This window comes from Polyodon spathula, chromosome 11 (genome assembly GCF_017654505.1).
Source record: "Polyodon spathula isolate WHYD16114869_AA chromosome 11, ASM1765450v1, whole genome shotgun sequence".
In the NCBI taxonomy this organism is placed as follows: Eukaryota; Metazoa; Chordata; class Actinopteri; order Acipenseriformes; family Polyodontidae; genus Polyodon; species Polyodon spathula.
The window spans coordinates 14,654,366-14,680,717 of record NC_054544.1 but is presented as its reverse complement, the minus strand read 5'-3'; the positions used below and the strand labels follow the sequence as shown (position 1 = coordinate 14,680,717).

The window sequence follows — 26,352 nt, the reverse complement described above, 5'->3', positions numbered from 1 at the left end:
CTTCGATTCATTACTAGAGCTGCCTATAGTAGGTTACATCTAAAAAGTGTACTGTATGTGCGAGGGAATGGAGTTGAGTGAGGCACAATATTCATGTTTTTTTTTTTTTTTTTTTTTTTTTTTCTACGTTGCTTTCTTATCCAAGTTTTAATTCAGATTTCATTCCTGCTATTCATTTCCGTAACACAAAGGTAATTCATTATTCTGTGTTATAAAGGAACTCTATTGCATCAGAAATAATAATAATAATAATAATAATAATAATAATAATAATAATAATCTCATTGGCATATTTTCCTTTTTTCCATGCATCTTTAATGTAAAAAAAGCATTACATTTTGAATACAAAATAGTTAACATTATTTATTTATTTATTGCATTTATATAGCGTTTTCTATACAAAAGTATCACAAAGCATTGTACAGTACATAGCAGAAAAAAGAACACACCACAATACATTTGTATAGCATGTTACAGATACAATTGCCACAATAGACCATTTAAATAACAGCATACACATGCAAATAACCGAAAAGCAGCAATTTTTAAGTTACATTAAAACCCACTAAGATAAGAAAGCCATTTTATAAAAGTGCGTTTTTAGTCTTGACTTGAAAACTGTAAAGGCCCCAGCTTCCCTGACAAACGAAGGCAGAGCATTCCATAATTTAGGAACTCTGCAAGAAAAAGCCCTACCTCCCATGTTGCTTTTGATTAATTAAATTAATTAATTGTAAATAAAGAATATGAATAAAAAGCATGGCAACATTCCCAATAACAAGGTACAGCTTCTGCAAACATCATAAAAAGGTAAGTGGGGTGTAGAAAAAAAATGGATCTGTAACAAATATTTACTTGCACAATAGCTCTCCACATGTACTGCGGATTGAAGATGCAACATCTTGTTTTAAGAGCTGTAACCTAGTCTTCTAATGTCCCCAGACACCATGTGAGGGTAGTGGCTGAGTTCAGCCCTAGAGAAAATACCTGGTATTCTTTGGGGCTCTTCCATCCAAGTATTGAACAGACTTGTTTATAAAAACACACTTCATCAGAAGTCGCTTTTGCTCCAAGCTTAACACAAGCAGAAAGAAACCTGAATATTGAATACAGATTTCTTAGACAGATCTGGTGGTGTTATATACCACTCCAGGGATAGGTGCACATTGCATCTAGCCTTAGCCTGTCAGTGCTTGTATCAAGGTCAAAACATCACCACGTTGCTAGAATGTGTGTTTGTGAGCACGCAGGGTCAGGAAATTTCTCTTCACTACTGAATAAACTATAGATTTGTACTTGTAGAAATGTACCATTATTCAGAGGGACCGTCTCTACAACATACTGCTGATGCATTAGACTCATGAAACCACAGTGAACAAGAACTTTATGAAAACATGAAGCTAAAAGGAAATAGGCACCACAAAGAAAATAGCTGAGGTTCAATTCCTGTGAGACATGGGGAAGCTACATTCTGTTTTCCTTTCCCAACTGTACAGTAAACTGACAATCTACATAAGGCATGGGATTGAAAAATGAACTACTGACCTGGCATATTTGCTTGAGTATAAACAACCTAAGAGTCTTCATTAATACTGCCTTGAAACCAGGCAAACCTCCAGTGCTGTTTAATGATTGATATATTGTGCTGTTGGAGTTTTTATGCTAGTCAGTGTACAAATGAACCACTCTTTTAATTTACACTTGTAAATGTTCAACCACATTGTGAAGTTATTAACAGTTGATTAAATAGTTTCCCAGCAGGGTGCAGCAATGTTCCTTCTGTAAAAAGTCCCTTTATTCTAATGATGAGAATGAACTATAAAGCACATGGGCCCACCCCATTGTATTGATATGCTTTTGTTTGTGTATGTTTCTTGTTGATGGCTGGACGTGGACCAACAAATCATGCTTTAGTTTGTCACAAAAAAGCATCCTGAGAGCTTAAAGTATGAGCTGGGACATTCTGTAGGGGGTCAGCAGTTCCCTGGGTGAATTTTCTTAAGTTTTATAATTACCAATTCAGAGCAGTTTTCAGACATTATTTTTTAATGTTTATAATGTGTCCTATAAGCAATACACAGGAACCTGACACATCAATATGTTATGTGGTGGGAAAACAACTACAACTACTGAACATAAATGGATTTATTTCAGTGTTATGTTTACAGTTGTTGACCACTAGAAGAAGCATAGGGACATACCCAAAGCATTTACTCCAGTCTTTAATTAATTCTTGTTTTTTTGAAAGGAGAAAATATACAATAAACAACATTTTACAATAATTACAATACAGCAGCAATGTTAAGAAGCAGAAGACTTAAAATGTCATGGATACCAATACTTTGAGCAAGTCACTTAACCTTCTTGTACTCTGTCTGTCTTTCAGTGACTGCAGTTGATGCATGGTTAACACACCCTAGTCTCGTATCTTGTGAAGCACTTTGTGATGGTGGTCTGCTACAAAGGTGCTATATAAAGATTATTATTTAAGAGGTTTGTTAATAAAAAACTGGAGTAAAGTGCTTTAAAAACATCTTCCATTTTGTGGTAATATTTAATTGCGGTAATGTATATTACAACAGTAGCAAGGGCAATGTCAGCTGCTTGTTTATGAGAATACGCAGCACTGCACCAATACTAGCTGTAAAACTTCAAATATTCCTGATCTGCACCTTATGAGACACTTTTTTATTTGATTATTTTATTTCAATTATTTCATTTAAGCTAAGTTACCCACATCCCTTATAGTTAAATTAAATTAGGATGTTTCACATTTCTCAACAAACGTAAACATTTATTAAATACATATTTGTCTGGTTTCACAAGAACCCAATACTTAATGTTATGTAAGTCAGTCCTAGATTAGGGCTAATCAAAGCCTGCACTTTACTTTAGGGACTTGAATGCTATTCAGAATGTAAGCTTGCATGATTCATTTACCATTTATAAAGAAAGAACAAAGGCTTATCCTGTCCTTGTTTTCTTTTTGCTCATTTTGTCCTTCTTATTGCTGCAAGCTTTAAGCTATAATCACTAGGATTGTTGAGCAATTGTATTACTCAAGTAAGAATATGCTTTACATTCTTCTATTTTGAGGAACATGCAAAGGCAAAGAAAGGGTCATTTTCAGAGAGGAATAAAACAATTACATTATATAGAAGGCCAGCTGAATTATTGTTATTAAAAGTATAATTAAAGAGTATTGCTGGAAAAATAAAAAGCACCATAGAGTAGAAGCAGCCTAAATAAATCCATATAAATGAAGATGTATGTTGTAAACTGTATGTATTATATCATATAACCCCGAGCCCTTGTGCACTATTTCAGGGATCTACATTTCCACTGAACTGATTTCCATCGCATGGTTTGTATTTCCTTAACTGCTCCATAAAGCCTGGATTTGGACAGATAGCAGGTCTGGCACTCTTCACTAATGAAAAGCATCATCAAAATGCAGGTATTCAGTGGACATCAGGTATCCGATGACTATTGAGGCAGATCGGGATACTCCAGCATTGCAGTGAACAAGCACAACTCCATTCTGGAAAATTAAAACCACGGAAATGAATGATTCTCATAAGCCTTGAAAAACAATGCCAAGGTTTTAAGAGTACAGAACAGCCTGCAGTGTTTACAAGAAACGTATTACTTTACCCTTGTGGTAAATCTTGTCTGTATTGCAGCAATCTATTTTAACACATGATCTCATGGTTTTGATGTTTATATTCACACATCATGGGTCGTAAATCACCTGGGGAACCCATGTCTTCAATTTTACGAGAGAGAGAGAGAGAGAGAGAGAGAGAATGTTCCCTCCTGCAATGTTATTTGGTAGATTGCTATCCCCACCAGCATTGTTGCAGGACAGAGCATGAACTGGATAAACTGATCTCATAAAGAGAAATTGTTTTTCTCCTGGTGAATGCTCCAGAGAAACTTGAGAAATATATTTCCAGCTAATTACGGGCTCATGTGAATCTAAGTATCAAATCAAATCAGGATTATGTTTAAAAACATATACTGAGATACAGACATAACAGTTAAAGTAACATGTATTTTGTAAACACTGCAGGGTGTTCTCTAACACTTTAGATTGTTAGAGAGCACAGTGCAGCTTTATGAACAAACACATTACTTAGCATTGCTGTACTTATCTCATAACCACAATGTAGTCAACAGCCAGACAATTTTATCAGAAGCAGTAGTTATATTTAACTGTGGCAACAGAGTAAAGTATTTTGTAAAAACCATGTTCCCCAATTGCTTTGCTGAGATAACTATGAATGAATGTATTCCAATGACAGGGAGAAAAAAAAAAAACAGAGGTAGTGTAGATAGTGCTAAGAAGCCATACATTTTTAATGATCAAAGGTGTATTATACCTGTTAATATGAAATATGCATTGGCAAAACAGTGGCAAAGGCTTACTACTCATTTGCAAATGGAGTGGAAACTTATTTCTAATTGCTGTTGTAAATAGAAACCTACATAAGCTCACTTCATGCAACTGTGTCAAGTTGCTGGTAATGATACCTGTGGCTTGGTAAAGAGGCTGTATATAAAACAATGGTTAGTGGCGATATGATCTTTTTACACAACACTAAATAATACATTGTGAAACATCTAGCACTGCCCTGCACATACGACACAGAGAATCAGGTTTGGTGTGCATCAGTGGATCCTGCTCTGATCCTAAACTGATCTGTCAAAGTCAATCATAAAATCTACATAAAACTTCTCTCCTTGTTGAAACATCTGCCAATTGAAAAAAAAAATAATCAAACAAAATACCCACTCCAATTTTAAACACCTAGGCTACAGTAATTAATTTTCTGCTGAATGGTGTCTGTAGTTTAGAATTATTTTGATTTAATTATATTGTTCTATCATTTTTTTTCCTCAGGTCTATAGCATTTACTTTTTACTACTAATAATTTGACACAGCTACTTCTATGTGGTCCTAGTTACGTTTTGTCATTTCTGATCTCCAAGACAGTACATATATGTAACTTCACAAACAAACAATCAAAAAATGGTAAGACTTAAAGAAAGATGGGACATAGACAAACCAGCTGTGATGAAGCTGTGATGAACACACCATCCAGAGATCAAAGATGTTTAGTTTATAAGTCAACACAGTTCAGTGAAAAAAAAAAACAAAAGCTGGGCAGGATAACTTGGTGACTGTGATTTGTACAATACATGGGATATGACACACATATTTCAAACCATGTACAGAATTTACCTGCGCCTTGGCTTTCTCTATAAACTTGGAGCAGTCTTGAAAAAATGATGTTATATCAGTGTCTGGAAGATCCAATATAGAAAACGCTTTATAAACAAACTGCTCTGGAAAGGTGTTTTCAACTCCATATGCAACATTTAGTACATGTGAAACCTTAAACAAAACAAAAAAGGAAAATAACTAAACTTCTTGTAAAAACAAAAATTAAAAAATCACACTCATTAAAAATTATTTAAAGTACCAGTAGGTAGTCCGTTAGTCTATGAAAGCAGCCATCATTTCAAAATGTATAAGCAGATGACAGTGCTAACATATATTCTGTGTACATGTTTACCTTAAATTTTTTCAACGTATCAAAATCTTGAGCAACGTCTTGTGAGGGTAGAAGAAAAAGGGTGTATTAATTAATTAATTAATTAATTAATTATTAATTAATTAATTAATTAATTTGTGTGCATCTTTCACACTTCTAACATTAATGATAAATTCAATCAAATAGATCACGTATACGTAACTACATTTGAATTACCAACACTAATATAAAAACAATTCGGTATTACACAGAATTCTGTAGAACTTAATTATTGTGGTTTTGACAGATACTGTAACTTTACCACGTCAAATGACACAAGCTAACACATGTCCTACATTGTTAGACAACAACAGCAATACACTTGTCACATCTGAGATTAAATGACTGTAAGGCAAACTATGCTCACTTCACATATTTTGAGTTTTAAAATGTTGTGTTAATATTGGTTTAGTACTGAGTGTTACTGTAATACATAGGCAATAATTACTGTTAATAGTGTAACCGCTTTCTCTGAAGAATACCGTAATAAATATGACATATTTCTAAAGCTAAAACTAAGGCGGAACAATTACACTTTTATCTCACCAATTAGTAGCCAGGGCTTTATAACTCCAACTTGAAGGTCCAGGCTGAGATCCTGGACATATCCACAAACTCCCTCGGGCTGCGCTGCTTCTTCCACAAGCTGGACTTTGGAATCTTTCCACGTTTTCCCTAATAATTGCAAGGTAACAGCAACAATTTTTTTTTACAAAAATCCCAACAGCTTCAAACAGGCTCTCGTCTCTGTCCACACTTAAATGTATACTTGACTTCCATTGTATTCTGCAGTGCTAGTAATAGCTGAAGCAGAATTGACAGAAAAAAAAAAAAAAAAAAAAAAGTTAACCCTTCGAGTCATTTGAAGGTGTGAGGTTCAGAACAGCACCATCTAGTTGCTGGGGGCCCCGTTTTGGTTCGTTAAAGTAATTTTCCTGAATGAATGTATCCAGAACTGTACATGTGTAAGCAATTTAACATTGTCACATGACGTAATAATAACAATATTACCACAAAAAAACAAAAAACTACTACTACTACTATTAATAATAACAACATATATGTATACATATTAAGAAGTACTTTGCTATTATTATTAGTCGTTCCCTGGTCTTACGTTATACAGTATAGCTGAGTATGTAAGCCTTAAGGTCAATATAAGTGTTTAGTGTCGTGTTATTATACAGTCAAATATTATATATACACGGTTATATATCTATATTTAGATATATATATATTATAATATATTAAACCGGATAACCCATAAATATATATATATATAAATATATATATATATATATTTATATATACAGCACCGGTATAGATAAAACTATTTTCCCCAGTTGAAGGAACCCAAATAAATCTCTACATGTCGTTATATTTAATCTGGTACAATAATACGTGCAGTAAAATTAGAACAATCCTCAAAATGAGATTAAGTTAAATGGCTTCCAGACCGCTGATTGTTCCTCCATGTATCTCATGGTGACGTTTGCCATGTGCATATCAGAACAGAAGGCAAACTTCTTTAAAAAATAATTATTTTTTATTGTAAGAATTATACAAAACATATTTAATCAGAGCTATTGTTGCCATACATTGGTGATAATTTTCAAGGTGAATTAGGATTTGTTTTATGCCATTGGCATTTAATTATGTATTTAAAAAAAAAAAAAAAAAAAAAAAAAAAAACAAAGTGATGCTACTGAAATCTGTATCCAACCCGTAACAATTAAGCAGTATACAGACAAAACAGCCCTAGCATCATAGAACAAGCCTTCTATATATCTTCGCCCAGCGCCTAGCACCCAGCAATGTCACGTGGTATGCGTCGGTGTTGCAGGAAACGGCCTCGTTCTGAGTCAGGGCAACACCTAGAGAAAACAGGGAGACGCTGAAGGGACAGTAGGGGACTTTGATAGGTTGTTTACTCATAATATGGGAATATTTAAACACTAAATTGTGACAGTTAATATAAAGTCATCATTATACACTACAGAAGGAACATTTAGAGGGGTCGTTTTTTGTAAAACACTTAAGCAGGCAGCATGTCGCGGGGAGTGCTGCAGCCTAGCCAGCAAAAGCTGGCGGAGAAACTGACCATCCTGAACGACAGGGGCATCGGGATGCTTACCCGCATCTACAACATAAAAAAGGTGAGGTGGAGGGGAAACGAACACACTTCCCCTTATCGAAATAATGATTTCGGGTATAGTAATTAGCGTTTTGTTTAAGACGATTGGGAGCTATAGCATGGAACATGACTGTGCAGAGACTGGATTTAGGAATGGGCTGTAGACGGGAAGAAATGCAGCCAAGGCCGTGAAAATAGTATTACTGACACTATAGGCAGCCTGTGAAAAACAGCTGAAAATGTTTACATGTCCTATGTATATATTGTATTTTATTTGTGTGTGTGTGTGTGTTCGTTCTTAACGTATCTTGGAGTAGCCTACAGTCGGATATACTTGTTATCGGATTCTTATGCGCATTTATGTAGTAAAACCTTGTATGTGGGCTACAGTAACTACCACCACAGTGTAAAAGAGTGTTCACTGAATGCTGCAGCACATAGTGGTTACAATACATTTTTATTTGAAAAAGATGTTGACGTTTGCCTCGATTACAGCCTTCAGTTAGCAAAACTAGCTATACGTTACACTATTTTTCATTGTTAGTCTTTTTACAATAGTGCACGCTATTTATGGATCAGTAATTTACAGCTCTTGAAGAATGTTATCACCACATACCAGTAACTGATAATTTGTGGACAATACTGTAGTGTTGTCCGCAAAGTATCGGTTAGAAATTAACATGCCAACCAGCTCACTGAAAGCTAGGATTTCAGGTACTTCCGGAGTTTTTCAGAGACTTTGCCCATGCTGTACTTTGTGTCAGCTGTACTTGTTAATATAATTAGACCATTTCAATTCAATATTAAATCATATTAAGTTGTAAGATTTTGTAATTAGTAGTTTGGGCAGTCTGTTTAGTACACAAGGTAAGCCATTTGACAGGGGTGCAAACACGGGAATTAAAGAAGTTCCAATTTTTAATGCAAGTAAGGCTATCTTGAGCTTTTTCGCTTCAGCTGTGGTTATTTACTCTCAGAGGTGACTAAAACTTTGCCTGAGTCAAACTACTATGCAATGGAGTGAAAAATAAGATGCTAAATGCAGCCAGGCTTTACTTTGGGGGGTGGGTAGGGTGAAGAAAGTACAGCAGAGGACACCATTTGATTTATTTATGGTGCTTTTGTAGGTTTTATTATTTTAGTGCAGTGTAATTTTTACATTAACAGTCTGGGCATTACTGCAATAGCATACATTCTCAGGTATTACTTTGGTTGTGACAGAGATCATAACCTGGGTCTCTATTGCTCAGCTGTGATATTGGTGATCACCATGTTGAAACATGTTCAGTAGTGGGTGCAAAATGCAGACTGATTTTAAAATTGAGTACAGTAAGTGAGGTTTGCTTTGTATTCCACATTTGGAAAACATAGTTTAAGTTTGTGAAGTTAAACCTTTTTGTAAAGTAACAGCCACATTTTAATAAGGTGTCAGATAGGGGTGGGTTATTTAGACTAGGAATTTTATGTAGGCCTGTCATAAATCATCACAGTATCAGGGTTCTCCCCAGGAATTCTGTACAGCTGGGTGGCAGAATGTTAGCCTATAGCCTAGAGCACTTTTAACAGAAAAATAAACATGCCTTACCTTAAATATAATATGACTAAGAATTTGAATAATATGTTGTCTTTCATTGACTATCTGGTTGCGCTTTTTTGTGCTCTACATTTTCTTTTTCATAACTGTTTTTTATTATGGTAAATTACCATGCTTATTTAGGCACTCTACAATTTGACTGGGGAAAGATAACGTAGGTTTATTGGAGTTAACAAAAAAAAGGTAGCCTTTTCACTTCCTTTTTACTTTAATTATTGAGCTTATTGCTTTATTTAAATTGTTTTCTTTGTTCAGTTTTCAGGGCATTTTGTGAATGCACATCTATTTTTGTTTTTGCTGTTCTACATTTTTTGTATGTAACTATTAATTTCAGTACTCACACACTTTTGGTCACCATCATATCTGTTTCATGAAATCAGAGTGTAATAATCCAGCACCTCTGCACTTAAGCATTTTGTATGTCAGCTGATATCACATCATGCTTTTCTTCTTAAAGGCGTACAGTCTGTATATGAACCCCCAATATCTCTCACAAGCACCTGGGTACATGTTGTTATGATATCACAACAATATGGTTTATGACATACTATATGTCACCTTACAGTATACTATTCTGACAAAAAATGGACAATGTTAATACCTGAAAATAATATTTTTTTTTTAATAAAGTAACGGGCGCTAATAATAATAATAATAATAATAATAAATAATAATAATAATAATAAATGATCATCATCTTTATTTTTATATAGGACCTTTCATAGTGGACCACCATCACAAAGCGCTTTACAAGATACGAGACTAGCGTATGTGAACTATGCATCAGCTGCAGAGTCCACTTACAACAACATCTCACCCCAAAGGTGGAGCACAAGGAGGTGAAGCGACTTGCTCAGGGTCACACAATGAGTCAGTGGCTGAACTGGCATTTCAACTGGGTACCTGCTGGTTATTAGGCGGTGGATTGCGCCGATCGCCGGCTTATTTTGATCTTCTGCATTCATTTACTATTTTTGCTTTGAAAATAATTGGCATTCATTAGCAGTCATTTTTAACATTTTAGCCTCTCCACGTGCTTAACACAGAATACCCGCCCCTTCAACTCTCTGATTGGTTAAATGTTCTGTCAGGACGTAACACAGCTGCCATGTAGTTACAAGATTTTTTTCACCCAGCAACACGCAACTAATCTAGTCCGCTAGAAGCAAAGTCAATCCTTATTGTTAGTCACAGTAGCATCTACAAGACTGGCGGATCAGGTTTTTTCAGCTGGGTGTCAACAGCCACTTTGCCGGGCAGCAGATGGATACGTATTTCCCCTTAAAATTCTATTATCATTATAATTTCTTAATAATAATAATAATATCTGTCTCTATCTATCTGTCTGTCTATCTATCTGTCTGTATCTAGCTATCTATATCTATCTATCTATCTGTCATTTTAAAAAGGAAAACTACTGTGTACCATAAGGTGCAGAATTAAAAAGAAAAAGGTAATGTAGATACACAACTATGAATTGATAAAAAATAAATTATATCAGGATGTTTCGGATTACAATTTCTTCTTTAGCTGGATATTTTGTTAGTGCTGGGACAAACGCAGGATTTTCATGTTCGAATATTCGCTCATAATTAAAATATTCATTTGGATATTTATTCGTTTTTCAAAAAGCAATAAAAGCCATTATATTGTTCTGAACACAGGCAGAGGCAGCATAGCAGCAGGAGCAAGGGGCGTGCCCCTGTGTGTGTGTGTGTGTGTGTCTTTATTTTACAGGAAGACCTTACAATATGTAACATAAAAATAGAAAAATGCTCCATGAGTAAACTATAAGTTGTGTAGGACTTTTACCCCAGTGAATTAACTACAAAACAAAGGATGCCAAATAGCAGTTCAAGTTAAAAGTTTTGTTTATTCAATAGTACATAACATGTTGACAATGCATTTTATTTTTTACTTTTCATTCCTTGCCATTTCTTCACAGTAAACAGTGGCCATCGACACGTTTTCATAAAGTAATAACATGAGGTTTACTTGTGCCTTATTGTAGTTGAATGAAACCAAACAAAAACTGAAATTTAACTTTAAACACTTCAAGTGAAACAAATGTGGAAAAATGTCATTGTAAAATGAAGGGGAAAAAGACTCACCATTCTGGTTCTCGTTTATTACATTCGCAACAAAAAAAATATAATATATACAATCTATCTAAAAATCAGTACACACATTTAACATTTCCAGCAAGTTGGGCACTGTTGAAGCAAGACGTTTCAGTATTACTTGCTTGCCATTTTTCTGTCAGGAGAGTCTCATTCGTGCTAAAGCAGCACTTTTTTGACCTAGATAGTTTTCCATAGAGAGTACTATGCTTGCACATGCATAATCTGGTTTGTGTACTTTTTGCTGTTTTTTGTAATCTATCTATCTATCTATATATATATATATATATATATATATATATATATATATATATATATATATATATATACACACACTCTGTTGTGCAAAAGTTTTAGACATGTTGCATTTTTCTACTCCGATGCATTATGCATAGCAACAATTTACTCAAAGCCTCCACTAGTGTTTTCTACTATTATAATAACCTTGACTTGCATAAAGAAGGAAAAACATTGCGTGGAATAGATTGCATCACTCAATTTTCAAGGTCTGGTAATCAACATGTACAGAGAAACATCATCTGTAATTGATAGACCCAGGACTGGAAGACCCAAAAAGTTGTCCACACACACACACACACAATACTGGTAAGATCTCTCATGTTAAATGTTTCTTTTCCAAAAGGGATTTTAACTTCTTACGTAGTGTACAAGCATAATAACTTAATTTTCCCTACATTTGGCCTGGAGATTTGATTAAATTTTCAGTTGAAGAAATCACATTTGTCATACTACAACACCATAGATTCACTCTGCAGCATAGATAAACATCACACACCTGACACACTTTTAAAGTCCTATGTACAGCAAAGGGAGTACAGGGAGCGACTTGACTCCTGTATACAGTGTGGATGCAGGTTAAGTGGATTTTACAATGCAGTCAAAGTTAAAATAAGGCCTTGGAAACTACTGTAAACATCTACAGAATAAGGGACTCATAAGACAGTTGTTATACTAATGAGAGGTACGAACATGTATTTATTTATTTTAGGTTAAGTTCCCTTGAATATGGCTGATATAAACATTGCTAAAAGGGCCTTCATTTTGGATTGAATGTTAGTGTCCAGCAGTAATATTTCTGTTCATAATCATTGCAAGTTTTTTTTTTCTTAGTAATTTGGTACTGCCCTTCCTGTTTTCTTTTTTCCCCTCATATGATTAGTACTTGTAACTAATTTGGTCTGTGAGCACAAGCTTATGACTGACATCGGTTTGAAAACAAAAGAGTATTGGGTAGTTTTCTGCTAGGAAAAACTGCCCGTCACAGTGACTGGTCACTGAATGTTTTACCAGTCACAGCTCCATACAGCATCGTCTTTCTTGTCCTGTCAGTTCTTAATGTGATACACATAGTTTTGGAGAATTAAAGGGCTATGTGAAAGTTAAAAAGCCTTATTTCTTTAAGCAGAAAATGAAAGAAATAATTTAGAACAATTTGTTTTCAAAAGTGTGTGTGTGTGTGTGTGTGTGTGTGTGTGTGTGTATATATATATATATATATATATATATATATATATATATATATATATATATATATATATATATATATATATATATATATATATATATAGATATATATTATATGATAATGCAAATGTGTTGCTGCTGACAACTGTTGGATGTCAGGAGGCGCTGTGGAGTAAAAGTCTAGATGGCACCTGGTGATGTACATGTTCATCAGCGTTGGAAACAATCAGTAAACTATTATTTGCAGCATTAAGTTTGCTGTTATTGCGATGGATTGGTGGCTGGTGGCATGTTGGATTTATTTTTTTTAAAATGGTATATGTACATATGTGTGGTGGTGGGGGGGTGGGTAGGGTGGGTAGGGTGGGGGGTGGGGGGGGTCATTTCACATAAAGTACCACAGACAATAGGAAGGGGGGTGCAGTCCAAAGAGTTTGAGAACCACTGGTCTAGAGGCACACTCATTCGCTCTTGTTAGTGACGGTCAATAAGTGCGTTTACGTGAGAATAAAAATTATGATATTTTTTGGACAACTAATTCCGATATCAAAAGTCTTGCAAACACAGTTTTCAGAAAATGTATCAGAATATTCTGAAAGTCAGTTTTCGGAAAACAGCACCTAGAAATTTCCGATTAAATTTCGAAAACTTAACACAATGTATTATGTAAACAGCCTTTTTTGGAAAACTGATTGAAATAGCATACTGCGCATGTGCACACTTTGATCCTTTTCTCCTGCATGTGGTTTTACAAAACAGATTAAATAATAATAATCTGTAGTCAGTCTGTATGCATCCATTTGTCTAGGAATAAAGTAATACATTTGTTAAAGTCTGTATGTATTTGTTAATAGCCCACAGTGAAGCAACAAATGTTTTAAAATGACGTGATAATTTTAAAAAGGCCCGTTACAGACCTTTTGCTGCAAATCTGACAGGCTGCTTCAGTCTCTGTCCATCAACTAGCTTTTTGAAGCCTTCTCTTGACGGGTATTTACAAGTTAATGGAAACAATCAATACGTTTTACATGACAAAGCGTTTTCTGAAAACTAATCTTTTTGGAAAACTGAATCGGAAAGCTGATTTTCTTAAAATGTCGCTTTTCTGTGTTTACGTGATTAACGATAGAAAATCTAATTTGAATTCAACGGTATACCTTGAAGTAGGATATTTTTGCATCCAAAGTACTGCAGTAGCCTAAGTACAATTTGAAGACCAGACATTTCTGCAATAGAATGGAGACCAATCCAATATAGTGCTTTATCGAAGTGTCAGATCTTAAATTCAAAGATTACTATCCTATACCTCAATATTCAGATTCCCCACAATGTGCAATCAGCCTTTCCAACAGCTCATCCTGTTCTATATTACCAGTTTCTTTTTCTATATTACCAGACTTAAATTATCACGTCATTTTAAAGCTGGAAAACATTTGCTGCTTCAGGATGGGCTATTAACAAATACATACAGACTTTAACAAATGTATTACTTTATCCCTAACTAGACAAATAGATGCGTGCAGACTGACAACAGATTATTATTATTATTTTATCTTTTCTAAAACCACATGCAGGAATGAAGGTCAAAGTTTGCACATGTGTAGTACGCTATTGGAATAAGTTTTCCCAAAGTGTGTCTACATGATGTACGTTTTGTTAGTTTTCGGAATTTAATCGGCAATTTCTAGGTGCTGAATTTCAGACTTTCAGAATATTCTGTTACATTTTCCGAAAACTTAGGTGTTTTGGAATGACATTAAAACAACAAAACCTTCAGAAGAAGCTGGCTACAGTATTAATATAGTTGTTTAAACCTGAAAACTGTATTGGCCATTCATGCAAATATTGTGGTATAAAAAGGAACTATCAGTGGTTTGATGACAGTCATTCAATGACCACAAATGCAATTTTGAGTTGACTATTACTTGTGGAATGATTTGACTTTTTTAAACTGCAATGTCCAATAATCTTGTTTGTTTTAAATTAATACAACATTAAATTATACAAACTTGTCCAGTAATTATTAGATACCTTTTTAATATATAACATACAGTACAAGTGCTGTACTGTTTACACTAGACACAAAGGTACAACAGAACATGTTACATGGGGACTGTCCAGATGATAGGGGTTAGACCTAAAAGAATAAAACCAGTTGTCAAGTCCTCTTTTTTATTATTATATTTTTTTTTTATTATAATGTAGGCTAGCAAAAAAAAAAAAAGTTTTTTAGTAAATTTTTAAATCAATTCTACAAAATGTTTCAACAAGTGTCTTTTTTTCAATGCCATTAGTGTTTTTACACATTCTGTTTAGTGTCCTTCATAACTTTTCGATTAGAAAAGGATTGTTGTTCAGTGAAAACAAAATAGTCTACATAATTTATCTGAGTAACCGGTGTGCAGACCAAAGGCTAATATAATCAGTGTTTATTAAAATCAATTGTGAAAATATGACATTTTGAATCCTGCAGTGTGGAAACAGCAGAGATCTATGAATTTAAATGTAGGCCTAATTTATTTCCTGGGTTGTGATGGAGCTTGTCTTCCCTGCTTTTTTTATAGAACATTAGATTTTTCAATTTTTAGAATTATGTTTGCAAATGACAATGTAAAGCCACATTTCACTCTGGCTACCTCGGTCACAATCCTGCGTAGTATGAAACCATGTACCCAGGTCCCATCGACCTACCACGGTGTAGGTCGACATGCTTTGACCCGGGTTGAGCGAGACAAAATGCATGACAGCCGTCCATAAGCCGATGAAATAACAAAAAGCCACACTTGCGTGAAGGTTTCGCTTCCGTAAGGAACATTTCTGTTTATTCTGTTTAGCCATAATTTAGTTGCTTAAGACGCACCATGGGCCAGATTGCAGCAGGGATGAAGTAACGTTTGCTCTAATCAATATTTGATCTCTCAACCGAGAGAAGTTTGGATAGAAGCATCCGTAACAAGCTGCTTCCTGGCCATTGATACACACATTGTATACTTGAGTCTGTCATCCAGGTCAACCCTGCTTTATCAAAAGCAGTGTGAAACCGCGTAGCCGAGCCACATGACACCGTGTCCTAACCTGGGTAGGTTCTGACCCGGGTAGAGCATGTCAGTGTGAAAGGGGCTTTAGTATGAGACACAACTTTAGGTAGTAGGTACAGTACAGTAGGTATGCTTATTTGAATTTGTATTTCTGACAGTTTTCTGACAATTGAAGTCACACTTAGACTTATTGTCTCTAGTTGTATGAAAATATTTTGGTGTTTAGACTTTTATTACAGGTACTGTACTATGTGTTACTTAGAGTAAGTAGCGGGGTTTTGAAAAATATAGTGTTACACATCCTCACGTGTTGCTACAACTGTGTAAATAACATACTTGTAATTTCTTTTCATTAACATCCTGAAAACTTTTTACACTTCTGTTTCAAAGCTCTTTTCAAAATGGCCGCTGTAGTGCACTAGATTGTTGCCCACATAGTCAAACAGGTAACGCAGCAATAACGATCCATGGTGATTTTTTTTTTTTTTAAATTATTGCGCTTCCTGCAGTGATTTAGAGGACAGATCTCAAACCCCAGTGCACTAGAGTGGCCATTTTGAAAATAGCTTTGCAAGTTATTAGTGTAAAAAGTTGTCAGGATGTTAACAATGAAAATAAATATTACATGTACATTTTTAAACAGTTGTAGCAACACGTGGGGACCTATAACGCCATATTTATCGCAACCCTGCTACTTACTCTAACTGATAGTTAAGCTATCAGTAACTGCCATGTTAGATATCATTTATGTGAACTCGTGTATTGACATAGCAAACTGCATAACGTTAGAAACAGTAATTAGTCTTTACTGGCAGACATTAACCAAGCTATTGAAATACCAGTTGGAGGCATGGCATTGTTTATGATAAACTTCACTTTTGTATGAAAGTTCTTTTTTTTTTTTATGCTTTTGAACATTTTTTTTTTTTAGGTTTGTAAAATATTCATTGGCCTAGACTAAAACTACCGTAATGATCTCCTTTGTTTTACATGCATGTGTTGATCCTTTTACTAATCGCATACTACCTGAACCTCTGTGAAACATGAATTGAATTCATCAATACACACAACTGCCACAATAATCAATATAGCATTGTGTGTATGTTAGCTGTGGGAACAAAATGATATGCGTATTTGAGCTTTGGAAATTACCTTCTTTAGTAAAGTTAAATGTAATGCATTTGTTTCCAAAGCTAAATTTTTGACATTTAGAAATGCATGTTAGATGTTGGCAACCTGTGTTTATGTGTAATTTTCTCTCTTTTTGTTACAATGCTTCCCCAGCAAGGACAAGTTTGGAAGGTTTGCAAAGCTTTTCACCTTCCACCCCCAATCCCCAACCCTCCCCCTCTCCTCTCCTACTTTCTGACCAGTATCACATTCCATATGACTTCTCTTTTTGTAATTCACAATTCAGAAGTAGAATTCAAGGCTATTGGCAGATCAAATACACTTTTCACAACTGTGCCCTGTGAAATAGTTCCTGCTAATACAGTCAGAGAAAATGTGATTCTTAGCTAAATAGTACATTGTAAATAGAGCTAAGACAGTCCTATCTTTTTTTGCCTGACAGATGAGCAGTCCCAGGTAAACTCCATGGTAAGCTCGTTATTTAGTCTTATCATGGATATACACAGTACAAAGAAAATTCTCTTAACAAATGTATAACTTAATCCATGCATAATATTGCTCATAATCAGGCTTTAATAGCTGAGTGTCATACAGTATTCCTGTAAAGAGGAACTAGGAATTTGGTAATCTCCATGGGCACCTGCAAATATAAATGCAGTGATAAACTGTATAAAAGACAAAACATTGTGTGTGTTAATATACTGTATTTTGAGACCACTGTAATTTGTTTAATAATGGTAGTTTAGTACTGAAACTTAAATGTGCCTTTTTAGAATTTTTTTTTCCCTCTCTTCGTCCTGTGGTTTGGCCAAGAGAAAGCTGGCAATTTTATATATATATATATATATATATATATATATATATATATATATATATATATATATATATATATATATATATATATATATATATATATATATATATATATATATAATATATAATATATATATTTTTTTTTCCAAAAAGGTAGCAGTTTTAGACCAAAGTAAAGGTGAGATTGTAAATAAAATCCATCTTTCTTGAAATTGGTATTTTTAAATTAGGTAACAGCTAAACTTTACTAAGAAATGATGAGTAAACATTAACTGCATTGTGATGTGTGACCTGGTCTTGTATTAACCCTCTTCCCTTAACTGTGTTTTGGGACAGTTTTTGCAGGAGATTTAGGCATTGAGAATACTATGTTTCATTGAGAATACTGCGTTTCTTTAGTGTTACATGATTGATAGAGTTTTCTGTAAACGGTATTTCAGTAAGTGAATAATCTTGACTTTCTGCTCCTTCATTTGGATGCCAGGAATATAAGCGGACTGGAGGGAAAAAGAAAGGAATGTAGTCAGAGAAACCCACATTTATTTCACAAAACAACACAACATGCATGCATCCCATGAACCATGCACAGTCCTACCTCAATTGCACCTTTGTTCAATTTTTTATAGCATTGTTTCAGATAATCGGAGCATTGTGCTGGCACTTTAACATAATCTAAAAACTCACCTTTCTTCCTATAGGACTGAGTCTTTTCACCCTCCGCTGTGTTGCTGTAAATGCTTTGAAACTTCCCATACAGTATCTTTCTGTAGTAGAGCGTCTCTAGTCTTTCTCCCATTGCATATCCAGCTGTGACAAACCCCTGCACCTTGCCTTCTCATCTTGTCACCTGTCCACTGAAAACCAATCAGTGTTTTACTGTACTATAGTAATTACTGTAGCTTTGCTTACAAAGGTTTGCCTACTATAGCATCTGTATCTGTTTTTATTATTTCTACTCTTATTTTAGGCATGTGGAGACCCCAAAGCAAAGCCGTCATACCTTATAGACAAAAACCTTGAGTCTGCTGTCAAGTTCATTGTCAGAAAATTCCCAGCTGTGGAAACACGCAACAACAATGTAAGTAGTGAAAAAAGCATGCTTTTCTATTGGTATTAGACTGCTTTACTATGAGGAATATAGTAAATTCGATTTTGTGGTACTCCCCTCTCTTCCGTGCTCTACTACAAAAGACTGTTTGCTTTGTTTGTTTGTTTGTTTTTTTTTTTGTGTGTGTGTGTGTGTATGTATGTATGGTGTGTGTATATATATATATATATATATATATATATATATATATATATATATATATATATATATATATATATATATATATATATATATATATATATATATATATATATAAACATAATTTTTTTTTTTTTGTTAATTGTAATGTGTGTAGTGGACTATGAGGAACACTGCCATGCACATTGGGGTACACTACTGTATTTCCTGTGATAGCTGAACAGTTGCTCTGGAGTCAGTACAAAACTAAGTGCAGAAGCAGTATAAAAAATGTGTTCTTGCCAATTTATTTTACATTGTAGGGTGCAGTGAAATTGTACTGATGCTAATTAGGAGGAGAGGAATATATTTTAATACTACAGGAGCTACACCATTAAATGTAACCAGGTTATTATAGTATGGTACACATTTCATTTCAACTTCAAGTACATTACAATGTGTATAATCTCTATGTTCCTTGTGAATATGCTGAATTATTAGCATATAAAGTAGCTTTACTATTGTTTCTGTAAGCAATTATTAACAATTTAATATGTACAACTTTTATTGTTTAAATAGTGTTGACATACGTTTGTTTGTGGTAGTACAAATATACAATATTACAGTGCAGTAAACTTTAATTACTGGATGGCTTCATTAAGCACTGTGCCACAGCAGTAAGTACCTTTTTATCAGGTAAGCAAGTAAGTTTCCTATGTAATTCTTCAATATATAAAGTTAAATCAGTGCTAATTGTATACCGTAAGTTTTCCTGTGATGTGTTTTCCTCAACCTTCTATCGTTTATGATATTTCAAATAGATCTGGCATACCAGTGCTTTTCTAAAAGGCACTAACTATAGTTTTATAGTTTAACATTAGTTAAAAAATAAGTCAGTATTTGTTAATGGTTAGGAATTATGCACAACTGAGGTTTTAAGTAGCTACTGAACTACTGTATTTACAGTACGTACCTCCAGCCTCATCAGTTTTATTGTATTACATTTCTGTTCAGATTTTATTGAAATCCTTTCTACTTTTCATTATGAATTTGGACTCATTGGATCCTGTTGATACCCACCATATTATTATTAGTTATTCTAAATAATTACTACTTTTGAGCCTTAACAACATTGTCAGTTACAGTGTGTGACCAAAAAAAAAAAAAAAAAAAAAAAAAAAAACTACCCACAATCGGTAATCAAATTGGAAAAGGACAGATTACGACTACGATCCTCCATAGCTAAACAAGCAAAAGAGATCCTGCCCTCTGCTGTGTTCTGTTAAGTTTTTGAACAGCACAGTAACTTGACCTGGAATGTGGGTGTAGTCTTTTTATACACCCACTCTGGATTACCTCATTCCTGATCTCGGCAGCTGATTTCGTTTTCAGAACACAATTGAGACAGATAACCTGGAAATAAAATTTGATCTATTTCCTACTCTATCAAAATTAAGATTTATATACCAAAAGTGTTTTTTGTTTTCAATTCATACAAAAAAAAAAAACAACCTGTCCCTACTGTAACCCCAGTTTTAAAGGAACATCTTTCTAAAAACCATTTGATGCATTTCTGTTGGTGTAAACTGTATTGTCAGTTTGGCTTGCTTTTATGTGAAATGTTTTGTTTAAAGGATTTAACATGCATTTGTGCCTCATGCTATAGTGTTTTAATGACTTAACCGCTTATTTGGAATGCGTTACTGCTACGTCATGTGTAACTTGGTCTAAGTTTCTCTTACTGTATTGTTTTATGTTTTTGGGTCGACATTTTATTTTGCATGCGTAACTTGGCTTTTTCTGGATATTCTTTTGGTAAGTTTGAACATTTTTGGATTTTTTTACATTTTTTTTTTAAGCTAATTGTTACTCTTTATTATATACTCCTATTACTTGATCATTGGAAATCCAAGAAGAATTTATACATTTGCATTCTTTGCAAAGATAACAAGCTCACCTGTAATTAGAAATTAATTTCTCCATTATGAAAAGAACATACTTACTATACGCTAATTTTGAGGTAAAATGATTTCTGAAACAAAATGTAATATTTAAATTGATAAAACTTGTTCTTGGATTCCTAAATTCAAAAGTGTAGCCTAACATCTCAGATCGCCAATTCATCCAGCTGATCATTCTTCCTTCTATTTCATAATAAACCACTGACTAATAGTGAAACTTTGAAAAATGTAATCTGCAAGATATATAATAACAGATCTAATATAGGTCCACCCCTTTTATAATGGATCCTGTTTCATTTATAACGTATTGAGGAGGTGTGTCCCTGCCAAACAGCATGGGTTTTAATGGGGGGAATTACTCTGGTTAAAACGGACTTGCTTATAACTCGTATACCGTTTTTAGTACGTACAGTTTTCCTGTTCCACAGGCAGGTCTTTTGTGTTTTAGTACGTACAGCTTAATACATACAGTGCTGTTCAATACGTACAGTTTTCCTGTTCCACAGGTAGATATTTTGCTCAAATAAGGTACATCCAGGACAGTAAATGACAGTCACAGCGGCATTTGTGATGTCAGGCAGGAAAACATTGCTGTTTACTTTTATTCTATGTTTTTGTTGGCACAGCCATTGTGCAGTTTAAATGTTAATTTCTGGTATAAGTACAGTACTGTGAAAAAGTATTTGCCCCCTGTCTGATTTTCTGCATTTTTGCACATTTTTCACATTGAATTTGGTCAGATCTTTTTGTGGGTTGTAGTAGTATATAGAGGTATATAGAGTCTGAGAGAAAAAAATGACACCAAAGTTTGGTGCTTCTTTCATTTGTTTGGTGTGCAAGGTAATCAAACATTAAATCTTCAGGTGTGAAAAAGTTACTGCTCCCCTAGTTAACTCAACCCAATTAAAGGGATAATTAGGGTCAGCTGTTTGTAATACTTTGGTTAACAATCAGGCCTGATTTGGGCCAGCCCTGCCCAATATAAATTTGGCCCTTACCATCAGAGTGAAGTCATCAGCACACAGGTTCTAGAGGCACATCATGCCACGATCAAAAGAAATTCCTGAAGACCTCCGGGAAAAATAGTCGTTGATGCCTTTCAGTCTGGAAAGGGTTACAAAGTCATTTCTATGGCTCTGGGGCTCAACCAAACCACAGTCAGAGCCATATTGTCCAAATGACAGTAGTGAATCTTCCCAGGAGCGGCCATCTTGCCAAAATCTCTTCAAGAGCAAGGCGTAAAATCATCCAGGAAATCACAAAGAACTCTAGAACAACATCCAGGGATCTGCAGGCTTCTCTCGCCTCGGCTAAGGTCAGTGTTCATGACTCCACCATCAGAAAGACACTGGGCAAAAATGGGTTTCATGGCAGAGTAACAAGTCGGAAACCACTGCTCACTAAGAAGAACATGAATGCTTGTCTCAAGTTTGCCAAAAAGCACCTGGATGATCCTCAAGAGTTCTGGAACAATGTTCTATGGACAGATGAGTCGAAAGTGGAACTTTTTGACCAATATGGGCCCTGGCGAGAACCAAGCACTGCATTCCACAGTAAGAACCGCATACAAACGGTCAACCATGGTGGTGGTAGTGTAGTGATTTGGGGACTCTTTGCTGCATCAGGACCTGGACGACTTGCCATCATTGAAGGAACCAGCTCTGTATCAGAAAGTTCTACAGGAGAATGTCAGGCTCTCCGTCCATGAGCTGAAGCTCAATAGCAGCTGGGTCATGCAGCAAGACAATGATCCGAGAAAAACACACAAGCAAGTCTACATCAGAATGGTTGAAGAACAAGAAATTTAAAGTTTTGGAATGGCCTAGTCAAAGTCCAGACCTAAACCCCAGTGAGATGTTGTGGCAGGACCTGAAAAGAGCAGTTTATGCTCGAAAACCCACAAATGTCACGGAGTTGAAGCAGTTCTTCATGAAGGAGTGGGCCAAAATTCCTCTGTGGCGCTGTGGGAGACTGATTACTTTTTTATTCGGGGGCATTGGGTGTTGCATAACTTTCTTTAATAAATAAATGAAATAAGTATCAAAATGTTGTGTTATTTATTCACGCAGGGTCCCGTTTATCTAATATTAGGTTTTGGTTGAAGATCTGATATCATTCAGCGTCGAAAATATGCAAAAAATGCAGAAAATCAGACGGGGTAAATACTTTTTCACGGTACTGTAAATACGACAAAATGGCCATTTATTTGGTAACTTGTTAATGGTGTTTGCAACAATCTAAACCTGCACTTTATTGATTTTTTTTTTTTTTTTTTTTTTGCTGTTGCTGTTGATATGTTTGTTGGTTCTGCTGCAGTATAATCCTGGTCACACCTGTTTACTGCTGTATCTGTATCTATCTTACAGCAACAGCTTGCACAACTACAAAAAGAAAAGTCAGAAATTCTAAAGAACCTTGCTTTATATTACTTCACCTTTGTTGATGTCATGGAATTTAAGGTAAGTACCAATTCAGCATGCACTTGCATAGTTAAAATTTACCTGGAAAACTTGGTTGTATTTCTGGAAGGAGAACCCGCTCACTAATTAACACTTCATATCTAAGGCCCTGTGTAAATTGTGATTTCACAGGCTGCACGAAAATCGTGAAATTAGCCCAATACCACGATTTTTACAATATTCTTAAGAAATCAATACATTATTTCATAATTTTGTATTTTATATTTTAAAAATCACATTAACAAAACTGTACAGCTGTGCTGTGTGCCTGCATATACTATTTGCCATCCACATGGTGCTGTGCAGTGATTGTCATGTGAGTATAAGCAATCTAGGCGTAAAATGAAAATACTACACACCGTAAACAAAAAATGGATGTCTCTAAAAAGGCTAAAAATGTGTTTGCAACAGATCATGTAAAGCAGTATCGTGCAGGAGTGATGGAGGTAAGCTCTTCTGTACGTCCTGCAACGGTCACTACCGAGAATTGGCTGTTAACAGGCATTTAGATTCAGGTATTTACCGAAAGAGAAAGGCGGAAATCCAGAGCAGTACTGCGACTGCTTCACTTGCAAAGAAACAAAAAACCGTGACTTCCATGTTACAAACATCCACTGAAAACCATGAAGTACGAACCACATTAAATTTTGACCTGAGCAGGGCGTTTGCGCAAATATTCCTCTTGAAGACTTGGACAACCAAAAGTTACGTAAATTCTTTAGATTGAGTGTACAAATGATGGAGTGATTCTTTCATCAGCCCAGCTGAGACATGAATACTTACCTAAAGTTGCAAGAGATTATGGAATTGGTAAAACAGTCTGGTTGCTTGTCAGTGGTCACTGACGAGTCGATTGAAGCCCAAGATCAGTGTGGCTTACCCATTATATTTGTTTTACAAGACCAAAAATGGTGACCATGCATCTGACATACTAGAACTGAAAGCTGTCCTTGCAGATACACTTTACTTACAGGCTGTTAATTACAACACCATTTCCCAAGCTATTGTAAAGTGTTTGAATAACTTTGATGTCTGTGCATTTATCTCTATTTGATGTTTTAAAAAAATAGTCTGTACACATAATTTCTAAAATAGTTATGTGCACATTCTGTGAAATACGATACTTTACCCGTAACACTGCCGTGAATTTTGAGGAATTTCAGTGATTTTTCGCAGTGCCTTAATCATATCCAAGCGCCATAAAAACTCAGTGTGGCTAGCATTTATGTCGCTTCTTTTTGTTTGGCCTCTGTCACGCACGGCAAGGTCAAACAGGGAGACGACTGTCTTTAGAGTCTGGAGGAAGGGCTACCCTCATCCATAGATTCCCTGGTTTGCTCCTACATGCGAGTTTACCTGAGGGCAGAGCGGTTAGTATTTAGTTTCTGCAGGGTGCATGGTAGACTGGAGAGGCTGGGTTCTCCCTCAGTGCATTTCATGCATGGGAGGCACAGGTCATTGTTTCACCTGCTTACTTTTCATTCATCATTTTCCTATTTCTGGGCGTAGGTGGCATTGCGCCACTGCATTTTTCCTATCATGGTTTGGCTGCCCTGTCTTTTGGGGGAATATGGCCCTACGAGCCACTTCCTATCCGCAGCACCCTCAGACAAGGTCTCCTGCCAAATTCATTATCATTAATTTGTCTGTTCAATTGCAATTTAAATCATCCACATTACGGATTCTCCATACTGAATGGAAGATTTTATTGTATTTCTGGAAGGAGAATCTGCCCACTAATCAACACATAATAACCAACCATCATAAAAACTCAGTTTGGCTTGCATTCATGTCACTTTTTTTTTGTTTGGCCTCCTCCTCCCCTGCCACCACCACCTTGCAGTGTGTTTTGTATGTGTTAACTTCTTTATTTTAGCCTAGTGAGTACAGTTACATATTTATTAAATTTATATCAATCCAAGTTCCAAGAAACAAACTATTTTCTGAACAGTGTACCCCAAACATTTTAACACATTTAATGTCTAGGATTCTGTCTAAAAATGTTCCTCCTTTTCTTTAAGGACCATGTTTCTGAACTGTTGAACACTATTGATGCTTGCCAAGTCTTCTTTGACATTGTAAGTTGTTTGAGTTTAATTACAGTAAAATACATAACACATGTTTGCAGATTGTCTAACTTCTGCTTCTTTACTTTTTTATTACAGACAGTCAATTTTGATCTTACCAAGAACTACCTAGATTTAATTGTTGCCTACACTACACTAATGATGCTGCTGTCTCGGATTGAAGAACGAAAAGCAATCATTGGACTGTACAATTATGCCCATGAAATGACACACGGGTCAAGGTATACCCTTTTTGCATTTTCTACTTGTTAGTAATACATGTATTTTAAAAGCATGTACTGCTTTAGTTTTGCAAAATAAATTTGTGTTCACACAAGAATCAAAACCATATAAAGTCTAGATTAATCGATAGATAGAAAGATATTTATTATCTGTTTCGAATGGCCAGTGACCGAGAGTATCCCAGGCTTGGACAGATGATTGTTGACTATGAAAATCCTTTGAAGAAGATGATGGAAGAATTTGTGCCCCATAACAAGGTAAAAACCTTTTGATATCTGCAAGATCTTCAAAATAATGTTGCAAAATGCAGCAAAGGTTTAGCGATTATATATATTATATAATATATATATATGCTATATATATATATATATATATATATATATATATATATATATATATATATATATATATATATATATATATACACACACACACACACACACACACAGTATGTAAAATCATATTTTAGTACTCTGTATTTAATAC

At 35.0% G+C, this 26,352-nt stretch overlaps 1 protein-coding gene and 1 pseudogene across 4 annotated transcripts in view; one reads left to right on the top strand and one right to left on the bottom strand.

The window, feature by feature from the left end:
- Positions 1 to 665: 665 nt before the first annotated feature.
- On the bottom strand, positions 666 to 6,303 carry LOC121322679 (annotated as a pseudogene).
- Positions 6,304 to 7,446: 1,143 nt separating this feature from the next.
- LOC121322962 (nck-associated protein 1) overlaps positions 7,447 to 26,352 on the top strand; it is a 49,224-nt gene continuing 30,318 nt past the window's right edge. For 3 of the 4 annotated variants that reach the window (XM_041263622.1, XM_041263621.1, XM_041263619.1), the window contains exons 1-7: positions 7,447 to 7,753; positions 17,253 to 17,270; positions 18,880 to 18,990; positions 23,465 to 23,557; positions 25,579 to 25,635; positions 25,723 to 25,865; positions 26,033 to 26,123. In XM_041263622.1, coding sequence (XP_041119556.1) covers positions 7,646 to 7,753; positions 17,253 to 17,270; positions 18,880 to 18,990; positions 23,465 to 23,557; positions 25,579 to 25,635; positions 25,723 to 25,865; positions 26,033 to 26,123 — 621 coding nt within the window. In that variant the 5' untranslated portion in view covers positions 7,447 to 7,645. The remainder of the gene's footprint in view (positions 7,754 to 17,252; positions 17,271 to 18,879; positions 18,991 to 23,464; positions 23,558 to 25,578; positions 25,636 to 25,722; positions 25,866 to 26,032; positions 26,124 to 26,352) is intronic. The other variant, XM_041263623.1, reaches the window with a different exon arrangement.